Below are 12,358 nucleotides of genomic sequence, written 5' to 3' on the forward strand. Positions count from 1 at the left end.
TACCCTCCAATGCTATTGACAAGTACTGCCTAAATGTAGAAATTTTTATATAAGATATTCATGGAATAAATTGAAAAGTACCACCTAGAAACGTGGAAAGTACCAGTCAACATGAAAGATAATGAAACCCCTGGGTGCCAGCTGAAGGACGCCTCCAGGTGCGGGAATTTCTCGCTGCATTGAAAACCTGTTGGTGACCTTCTGCTGTTGTCTGTTTCTGTGGTGGAGTTGTTGTCTCTTTGACACATTCCCCATTTTCGTTCTCAATTTTATTGTCATGAAAATATTACCACTATATGACCAACTGCAATACAAATAAAACCAGGTAATATAGCATAAAAACGGATTTGTTAATTTGGTTAACCAGTTTTTTTTACAAAATATTCATTATATAAATGATATATGTACAATGCACATAGATATTCATTGTAATATTTCTATGTACATTTCTGTAAATACAACACATTTGATATATAAGGAAATCAATTACAAACTTATTACATCAATAGGGACTGATTTATTTCATCTCAAAACACATTAATAGGTGAAAAGTAAACTCTACTTGAAAGTTGATCATTCATTGCATATGAAATAAAAAGTTTTATTGATATTTGACAAGGACATATTTACTAATGTTAGAACTAGTTGCTTTGAACTCATTGTCTGAGGGCTGGTAAAGATTTTGTAAAGAGAAGGAAATAGTACAAATACACACAAAGAATTTAAAGTTTGACGTTTTAAGTACAGGAGATTTTAGCATAGTTATGGTACAGTACTCATTTACAATAAAATATTATTCTAATTCTGTTGAGTAATTGGCATTTGGTCAAGACACAGTACAATATTCATAGCCAGACTGTTCCTGCATGTAATCAAGACACAATATAAAGCTCACAATCTAACAGTGACACTACATGTGAAAGAGACATAGTACACTATTCACTAGCAGACAGTCACTTCATGTGGTCATGACACTATAGAACATTCACAGCCAGACTCTCCATGAATGTGGTCAAGAAACAGTACACTAATCACTGCCAGACTCTCCCTGCATGTAATCAAGATACATTATATAAAGCTCACAACCTCACAGTCACTGCATGTGATCAAGACACTTTATAATACTTAAATCTAAACAGTCACTGCATGTAATCAAGACACTTTATAATACTTAAATCTTAACAGTCTCTGCATGTGGTCAAGACACATTATAATAATCACAGGAAGACTAACCCTGCATGTAGTCAAGACACAGTACAATATTCACAGCCAGACTCTCCTGTATGTGGTCAAGACACATTATAATGCTTAAAACCAAACAGTCACTACATGTGGTAAGGACAACATACAACATTCACAGCCAGACAGTCCCTGCATGTGGTCAAGACACATTATAATATTCACAGCCAGACTCTCCCTGCATGTGGTCAAGACACATTACAATATTCACAGCCAAACTGTCCCTGAATGTGGTCAAGACATATTATAATATTCACAGCCAGACTGTCCCTGCATGTGGTCAAGACACAGTACAATATTCACAGCCAGACTGTCCCTGAATGTGGTCTAGACACATTATAATATTCACAGCCAGACTGTCCCTGCATGTGGTCAAGACACATTATAATACTTAAATTCAAACAGTCACTACATGTGGTCAAGACACAATACAATATTCACAATGAGACAAAACACAGTATGCTGTTAGCAATCAGACGGTCACTATATGTGGTCAAGACACATACCTATATTCACTAAAAGACAGTCACTGCATGTCGTCAAGACACAGTACAATACAATGAATACATATTCATAAACAAACAGTCACTACATGTACATGTTATTATAAAATTAAGACACAACACAATATTCACAATCAAGACAAAACACAGTACACTGTTTGCAATCAGATGGTCACTACATGTGGTCAAGTCACATACCTATATTTATATATTCACTAAAAGACAGTCACTGCATGTGGTCAAGCAGTACACAGTACACTACATATTCATAAACAAACAGTCATTTCATGCACATGTTATTATATAATTAAGACACAACACAATATTCACAATTAAACAGTCAGGACATTTTGTTTAGACAGTATACTATTTAATTTAGGTTGGAGTTGTAATTACCTGCAATGTGAGTGGTTCAAACTGACAACCTCATGCTTACAGGCTACTGATACAGTAGATAAAACTATGTTAACCACTTAGCCACTGCCAGAGTCACCAAAACACATCCCATATAGAAAGCTAGACCCCTGTATGACAAGATACATGTAAAACTATCTTAACCTTTAAGCCACTGCCAGAGTAACCAAAACACATTCCATATAGAAAGCTATACCCCTGTATGACAAGATACATGTAAAACTATTTTAACCCTTAAGTCACTGCCAGAGTCACCAAAACACATCCCATATAGAAAGCTATACCCCTGTATGACAAGATACATGTATAACTATTTTAACCTTTAAGCCACTGCCAGAGTCACCAAAACACATCCCATATAGAAAGCTATACTCCTGTATGACAAGATACATGTACAACTATTTTAACCTTTAAGCCACTGCCAGAGTCACCAAAACACATCCCATATAGAAAGCTATACCCCTGTATGACAAGACAAATGTCAAACTATCTGAACCTTTAAGCCACTGCCAGAGTCACCAAAACACATTCCATATAGAAAGCTATACCCCTGTATGACAAGACAAATGCCAAACTATCTTAACCTTTAAGCTACTGCCAGAGTCACCAAAACACATTCCATATAGAAAGCTATACCCCTGTATGACAAGACAAATGTCAAACTATCTTAACCTTTAAGCTACTGCCAGAGTCACCAAAACACATTCCATATAGAAAGCTATATATATACCCCTGTATGACAAGATACATGTAAAACTATTTTAACCTTTAAGCCACTGCCAGAGTCACCAAAACACATCCCATATAGAAAGCTATACCCCTGTATGACAAGACAAATGTCAAACTATTTTAACCCTTAAGCCACTGCCAGAGTCACCAAAACACATTCCATATAGAAAGCTAAACCCCTGTATTACAAGTTACTAGTAAAACTATTTAAACCCTAGCCTTAAGCCATTGCCAGAGTCACCAAAACACATCCCATATAGAAAGCTGTACCCCTGTATGACAAGATGCATGTAAAACTATTTTAACCTTTAAGCCACTGCCAGAGTCACCAAAACACATCCCTATAGAAAGCTATACCCCTGTATGACAAGTTACATGTAAAACTATTTTAACCTTTAAGCCACTGCCAGAGTCACCAAAACACATCCCATATAGAAAACTATACCCCTGTATGACAAGATACATGTACAACTATTTTAACCTTTAAGCCACTGCCAGAGTCACCAAAACACATTCCATATAGAAAGCTATACCCCTGTATGATAAGATACATGTAAAACTATTTTAACCCTTAAGCCACTGCCAGAGTCACCAAAACACATCCCATATAGAAAGCTATATCCCTGTATGACAAGATACATCTAAAACTATTTTAACTTTTAAGCCACTACCAGAGTCACCAAAACACATCCCATATAGAAAGCTATACCCCATTATGACAAGATACATGTACAACTATTTTAACCTTTAAGCCACTGCCAGAGTCACCAAAACACATCCCATATAGAAAGCTATATATATACCCCTGTATGACAAGATACATGTAAAACTATTTTAACCTTTAAGCCACTGCCAGAGTCACCAAAACACATCCCATATAGAAAGCTATACCCCTGTATGACAAGACAAATGTCAAACTATTTTAACCCTTAAGCCACTGCCAGAGTCACCAAAACACATTCCATATAGAAAGCTAAACCCCTGTATGACAAGTTACTAGTAAAACTATTTTAACCCTTAAGCCACTGCCAGAGTCACCAAAACACATCCCATATAGAAAGCTATACCCCTGTATGACAAGATACATGTAAAACTATTTTAACCTTTAAGCCACTGCCAGAGTCACCAAAACACATTCCATAAAGAAAGCTTTACCCCTGTATGACAAGATACATGTAAAACTATTTTAAACCTATTAGCCACTGCCAGAGTCACCAAAACACATTCCATACAGAAAGCTATACCTCAGTATGATAAAATACATGTAAAACTATTTTTAACCTATTAGCCAGTGCCAGAGTCACCAAAACACATTCCATTTAGAAAGCTATACCCCTGTATGACAAGTTACATGTAAAACTATTTTTAACCTATTAGCCACTGCCAGAGTCACCTAAACACATTCCATATAGAAAGCTATAAAAGTCCCCTGAATGACAAGATACATGTAAAACTATTTTAACCAGCTTTAAGCCACTGCCAGAGTCACCAAAACACATCCCATACAGAAAGCTATACACCTGTATGACAAGATACATGTAAAGCTATTTTTAACCTTTAAGCCACTGCCAGAGTCAACAAAACACATTCCATATAGAAAGCTATACCCCTGTATGACAAGATACATGTAAAACTATTTTAACCTTTAAGCCACTGCCAGAGTCACCAAAACACATCCCATACAGAAAGCTATACCCCTGTATGACAAGATACATGTACAACTATTTTAACCTTAAAGCCACTGCCAGAGTCACCAAAACACATCCCATACAGAAAGCTATACCCCTGTATGACAAGATACATGTAAAACTATTTTTAACCTTTTAGCCACTACCAGAGTCACCAAAACACATTCCATATAGAAAGCTATAAAAGTCCCCTGAATGACAAGATACATGTTAAACTATTTTTAACTTTTTAGCCAGTGCCAGAGTCACCAAAACACATTCCATATAGAAAGCTATACCCCTGTATGACAAGATACATGTAAAACTATTTTTAACCTTTAAGCCACTGCCAGAGTCACCAAAACACATTCCATATAGAAATCTATACCCCTATATGACAAGTTACATGTAAAACTATTTTTAACCTTTTAGCCACTACCAGAGTCACCAAAACACATTCCATATAGAAAGCTATACCACTGTATCACAAGTTACATGTAAAACTATTTTTAACCTTAAAGCCACTGCCAGAGTCACCAAAACACATTCCATATAAAAAACTATACCCCTGTATGACAAGTTACATGTACAACTATTTTTAACCTTTTAGCCACTGCCAGAGTCACCAAAACACATTCCATATAGAAAGCTATACCCCTGTATCACAAGTTACATGTAAAACTATGTTTAACCTTTTAGCCACTACCAGAGTCACCAAAACACATTCCATACAGAAAGCTATAAAAGGCCCCTGAATGACAAGATACATGTAAAACTATTTTTAACCTTTAAGCCACTGCCAGAGTCACCAAAACACATTCCATATAAAAAACTATACCCCTGTATGACAAGCTACATGTACAACTATTTTTAACCTTTTAGCCACTACCAGAGTCACCAAAACACATTCCATATAGAAAGCTATACCACTGTATCACAAGTTACATGTAAAACTATTTTTAACCTTTAAGCCACTGCCAGAGTCACCAAAACACATTCCATATAGAAAACTATACCCCTGTATCACAAGTTACATGTAAAACTATTTTTAACCTTTTAGCCACTACCAGAGTCACCAAAACACATTCCATACAGAAAGCTATACCCCTGTATCACAAGTTACATGTAAAACTATTTTTAACCTTTTAGCCACTGCCAGAGTCACCAAAACACATTCCATATAAAAAACTATACCCCTGTATGACAAGCTACATGTACAACTATTTTTAACCTTTTAGCCACTACCAGAGTCACCAAAACACATTCCATATAGAAAGCTATACCACTGTATCACAAGTTACATGTAAAACTATTTTTAACCTTTAAGCCACTGCCAGAGTCACCAAAACACATTCCATATAGAAAACTATACCCCTGTATGACAAGTTACATGTAAAACTATTTTTAACCTTTAAGCCACTACCAGAGTCACCAAAACACATTCCATACAGAAAGCTATACCCCTGTATCACAAGTTACATGTAAAACTATTTTTAACCTTTTAGCCACTACCAGAGTCACCAAAACACATTCCATATAGAAAGCTATACCACTGTATCACAAGTTACATGTAAAACTATTTTTAACCTTTTAGCCACTGCCAGAGTCACCAAAACACATTCCATACAGAAAGCTATAAAAGACCCCTGTATCACAAGTTACATGTAAAACTATTTTTAACCTTTTAGCCACTGCCAGAGTCACCAAAACACATTCCATACAGAAAGCTATACCCCTGTATCACAAGTTACATGTAAAACTATTTTTAACCTTTTAGCCACTGCCAGAGTCACCAAAACACATTCCATATAGAAAGCTATACCCCTGTATCACAAGTTACATGTAAAACTATTTTTAACCTTTTAGCCACTACCAGAGTCACCAAATCACATTCCATATAGAAAGCTATACCACTGTATCACAAGTTACATGTAAAACTATTTTTAACCTTTTAGCCACTGCCAGAGTCACCAAAACACATTCCATACAGAAAGCTATACCCCTGTATCACAAGTTACATGTAAAACTATTTTTAACCTTTTAGCCACTGCCAGAGTCACCAAAACACATTCCATATAGAAAGCTATACCCCTGTATCACAAGTTACATGTAAAACTATTTTTAACCTTTTAGCCACTACCAGAGTCACCAAATCACATTCCATATAGAAAGCTATACCACTGTATCACAAGTTACATGTAAAACTATTTTTAACCTTTTAGCCACTGCCAGAGTCACCAAAACACATTCCATACAGAAAGCTATACCCCTGTATGACAAGTTACATGTAAAACTATTTTTAACCTTTAAGCCACTGCCAGAGTCACCAAAACACATTCCATATAGAAAGCTATACCACTGTATCACAAGTTACATGTAAAACTATTTTTAACCTTTTAGCCACTACCAGAGTCACCAAAACACATTCCATACAGAAAGCTATACCACTGTATCACAAGTTACATGTAAAACTATTTTTAACCTTTTAGCCACTACCAGAGTCACCAAAACACATTCCATATAGAAAGCTATAAAAGTCCCCTGAATGACAATGTATAACAAAACAGAAATATATAAGGTTGTCATACATGTTTGTACTACATGTATGTACCTTTGGTATTCCTTTTCTACGTGTATGTACCTTTGGTATACCTCTTCTACGTGTATGTACCTTTGGTATACCTCTTCTACATGTATGTACCTTTGGTATACCTCTTCTACATGTATGTACCGTTGGTATACCTCTTCTATGTGTATGTACCTTTGGTATACCTCTTCTACATGTATGTACTTTTGGTATACCTTTTCTACATGTATATATATACACTTTATATTTACATGAAAGAAAATGATTTTATTGTGTATAAACTAATTATAAAGAAAAATGACTAAAAGTAAAGGGTTTGATTATTATTGGACAATTAAGTTTCACTTTCATATAATTGTCAGTTTTTACAGGAATCTTTTGTCATACATGTTTACTTCTTAAGAAAAACATTCAAATAGCTAAATTCATTTAAAGAAATTGATTTATTGAATATATTAAAAGAAAAGTTTATGTACAATAAATGTTGTACCCAAAATAAACATATAAAGAAAGGAAAGTCAGTCATAAAACAGTTGACTTATGACAGTATTATTAGATGTGGCAGTATTATTAGCTATAGTCTATCTAAAGTAGACCTGAGTGACAAAGACAGTTACTAACCATGAATTCTTTCCTATTATTTTCTATTATTTAAATGTCTTTTATATAATTACAGTGTTACAAAAGACTTTAAATCTGATTACATTGATTACATTGTATGTCCTAGTCATAGTTAAATTACATTGTATGTTCTACAGTCACCCTGACACAGTTTAAATTCTGAGGAACTCATGATCTGAAGGTTCACATGTTGCGTGTGGATTTGACTATGATGTACATGATACGAGTACATGCAAGACTAGCTATATATAGAGTAATATCTAGGATCTGCCACTGGACTAGAGTAATATCTAGGATCAAGAGTTTTGTATGAGCTGGACACACATTAATATAAAAACAATCTGTTACAAGTTATCCCCATACAAATAAACTACATTTTTTGTGCTAAATTTTGCCAATGATGATTGAAAATACATAATTGAATTGGCACAAAAAATGTATAATAAACAGTGATTCTAGATGAATAAGAAGATGATTAAAAGAACTTATTTTAGGTTGCTCCTTATTTCTTCTTAGATTCTAGCTATGAGTGTATAGTTTAATCAATCACTTTCCATGTTTTCTGTTCTTTTTTTACATATATATATATATATATAATTAAGTTCTGTGAAAACATTATTTTCCTTCAACTTGACTTTTAATGCAACTAGTATGATGGTGTTACATATGAGGGTGGATAGGACCTTTATCAGGACTCTGGGATAGGGTGTTTTTAAGCTAAGGATTTCGGGATTGACCCTTTCGGGATCTGGGAATTCTCATTCTCATTTCGCGATGTTGGGAAATCATCGCAAAATGAGAATTGATTTAGCCCCCCCTCCCCCCTCCCACACACACACACACACACACACATATATAGGTTATAGGGCAAGTCCAAATTTGCCTTGGGAAAGATACATATCTTAGATAGATTGTTTTTGAAAGTCACATTTTTAATATCAAAATAATATGAAAATCAGCTTTTGTTTCTGGAGGTGTTACCTTAGTTAAAGGAGAAGAGTAGGCATCTGTTTAATGCTAGGAAGGCCAGGGTTGCCATAGAAGTGGAAATCAAATGAGTACAAAATGTGACAAAATCTTCCCAGGTCTCTAGATCCTTAATAATGAAACCAGTTATATAAATATTGAAATGTTTACTTTTTGATTTGTATGGATAAGTTATCAGAATTGAGTAAGTGGTTAAACAGCTTGCTAGTTTCTATCTAGATCATTGCCCTGAAGTGATGCATTATAAGATACTTCTAATAATAAAGTTGTCTGTTGTTAATTGGGAGAAAATGACCCTGTAGTAGGTCTGTTGGAAAGATCACTGAATTATAAATAGATTCAAACACAAATGACCGCCAATGAGTCATACGCTTCTGTAAAGGTTCTGTAGAGGTAGAGTTGTATGTAGGTATGATAAAAAGAGATCTGGGATAAACTTAAAAAATTAGAGTCTACGCAACAACACAAAAACCCAAGAAGTAGTAGTCAAGTTAGTCAACATGTGTATAGACAATTAACATAATGATATTAATGATTGTCTCAGTTTGTCCTAAGTTGGGATCCTTTGCAGTGGGTATCTTAATTATAGTCAAATTGTTTTTTATGTAATTTCTTTACTTATTGCATTGGCAGATCTTTTATAGTATGGATACAATTATTCTCAATTTTCTCAACTCTGATCTAGTAAGAGCATGACATTATTTGCATTTGGGAGCTAATAAGTGATTGACATATATTCAATACACACTGTCTATTTTGACAAATGATATCCCCTTCTTGATATCTTTCTTTATTAGGTTGCTGTCCAGTTGACTTTTAACCCACATCTTTTTTTATTCATACCTATCCACACATGTGCAACCCAATTTTTCTTTACATGTATCATGCATACATTAGAAGACATTTCTAGTTACATCAACATTTAATTAATAATAATTTATCTAGAATAAAATATTAATTTCAGTTACTACACATGGCATGTTCAACTCCAACAGTTGCATTACCATAATCTGTACTTTATTCTATTTCACTACTGTAGTTCATATTTTCATTGTTTTATCTTTTATTCTTATTGTAATCAATTTGCCCAAAGCTCTGCCCTCTATAAAAATAGCTGTGTTTTATCTTTGAGTGGCCATCTATAATTAATATTAATCAGAGGTGGCATGGAGGGGAGTGTAGTTAGATAAATGTTTAATGAATTATATATAGACCATCAGCTGTGATTAATTGATGATAGCCAGAGGCTACATTGAGGGGAACTTGTTTTAAGTAACCATAATATATAACTTCCAATGAACGACCATCTAAATGGTAAAGGGTATGCATGTTTATAGAATACAATTAAAATCTCAACTCTCACCTTTACTTTTCAGGGACTGGTACGTTTGGGCGAGTAGTGCTGTCTAGGCATAAAGAAAACAAGGATTACTTTGCTTTAAAAATGATGCGAATCACAGAAGTTATACGATTAAAACAGATTGAACATGTAAAAAACGAAAAAGAAATTCTTGCTCAAATAGCTCATCCATTTATTGTTAATATGTAAGTAAACTCTATCTGACACAATGTTGATAGACTTAAAATATATATTAAATTACGTTTTATAATTTACATATTAGTAAGCAGAAATATGTATAGATTAATATTGAACCGCTCTCAATTTTTCCTATTGAAAAATGGCAAACTTGTATGAATTTACCCCTTTTCAACACTCTCTTGACCTGTAAAGATGCTTGTCTTTGTATGTTAAATCTTAACTGCTTTCAATGGCTAGTATTGTTAGGTTGATTGCACCACATCTTTAAATCATGTCATTTCTTTCTATATTTAAAGGATTGATAGAGTAATTAGTTATAGCTTTCATTAATGACTAAGACCTATATCATGTATATACATTGTAGCATTTTCATACTAAGTTAACATGATTCGGTATAGGAAGTCACTGCATGGTCTCCTGTTTAACAATGTTTTTATATCCAAAATCTGTAGAAAATGTTGCTTTGTTTATGAAGGAAGAGTTTATTGCCAAGTATAATATCATTTCAAGGTTACTTCTGTTTGACAGATTTATTTTTAGTAGATATTGCCTATATATATTTGTTCATCTCAGGCCCTGGATTATTGGGTATTAGGTATTTTATTTGATTTTTTAAACCAATTTTGACATTGTATTGGATCTATGTCTCCCAAAGTGAAAACCAGTCCAAAGTTTATACACATTATTTTAAATTTAAAAGAATTTCATTCTACCTTTCTGTTATTTGTGATCATTTGTTTTGAAATTTAAATATTGAAATTTCACCTTTTCTTTCCATAGTTGATGGGAGTAAAACACATGTCAGACATTCATCTATTGTTCCCATGTGAAGTACAGTTCTTCAACAGCTCTCTTACATGATCTATAGCAAATGTATAGAAAACTTGTAGACCTGTCTTTGTCCCTTTTGTCTATGTAGAATCCAATAGTCACACATTTACAAATTACAAAACCGATATACTCAATGTATCAAGTCAAAAAAGACAAACATTTTCAGTATTTTGAGTTTAGTTTTTAGTCATTTTTGTAATCATTGTTCTCTTAAAATACAAATCTAGAAATGTGTTATGATGTAGGAGTCTTAAAATCTACTAACAACATGTTATAATGAAGAATTATATACAGAATAACCTTTTTAACCAAGAATGGAAATTGCTTTGGGTTAAATTTGGAGAATGGACTGTAAGTTTGGATCAATATTCATCATACTCAAACAAGTCATCTTATGTACTGGAAAATACATCCTACACACCCAATTATCTCAACAGCATCATTTAATCTATTTTTATGAACTTCTTCATAATATACTTAAGATGGATAGTATTTTAATGATTTTTTATTTCAAATGGTCTTGTATTTGTATGGTGTTTTATAATCTTTTTTATCAAAGCAAACAAGTACAACGTAGTTAATGTTTAGGAGCTTCAGAATATCAGAGATCAATAAAAGAGGGACGAAAGATACCAAAGGGACAGTCAAACTCATAAATCTAAAACAAACTGACAACGCCATGGCTAAAAATGAAAAAGACAAACAGAAAAACTGTAATTGTCTACATTTTAAGAATGGTATTTGCACATGTAGACAGATTTTACCCTCTATCTATATGCACATGATGCATGGCACTGGTAAAGTTTTATTCTAGGTTTATACAGATAATCAGGACCATCATGAATTAAATAATTTACACTAAGGGATTCCAATATATGTGTTGGGGACCAAATAAAGTGTAAAAACAAACAAAGATAATTTTTGATTGGGACATTTCTATTTTTTTACTTTCCATGGCATAAAAGTTTATATTTTAAGGCATTAGCAAAATATTTTGATTGAAGCTACCACTCTTTTACAAGCACATAAATTGTCGTAGCTGATGGTATAAATAAAAGATTTGGGTGTGTTTGAAACATCCAAAGTTGGATTCATTTTGAGATTTGTTTTAAAATATTTTCATTTTTTGTTTTAATTGGTCTACATTTTTCTGTGTTTAATGGAAGTGCAGTTTCTAATTTCAAATTTCTAACAATTCTTTAATTACATGCATGTACAGGTTTCTTTATTAAGGTATATA

At 33.5% G+C, this 12,358-nt stretch overlaps 1 protein-coding gene across 1 annotated transcript in view; it reads left to right on the plus strand.

Moving 5' to 3' along the window:
• LOC139518118 (cAMP-dependent protein kinase catalytic subunit 3-like) overlaps positions 1–12,358 on the plus strand; it is a 54,600-nt gene that overhangs the window by 8,136 nt on the left and 34,106 nt on the right. Inside the window, exon 2 of the mRNA XM_071309790.1 lies at positions 10,124–10,292. Coding sequence (XP_071165891.1) covers positions 10,124–10,292 — 169 coding nt within the window. The remainder of the gene's footprint in view (positions 1–10,123; positions 10,293–12,358) is intronic.

Source organism: Mytilus edulis, chromosome 3 (genome assembly GCF_963676685.1).
Source record: "Mytilus edulis chromosome 3, xbMytEdul2.2, whole genome shotgun sequence".
NCBI lineage: Eukaryota > Metazoa > Mollusca > Bivalvia > Mytilida > Mytilidae > Mytilus > Mytilus edulis.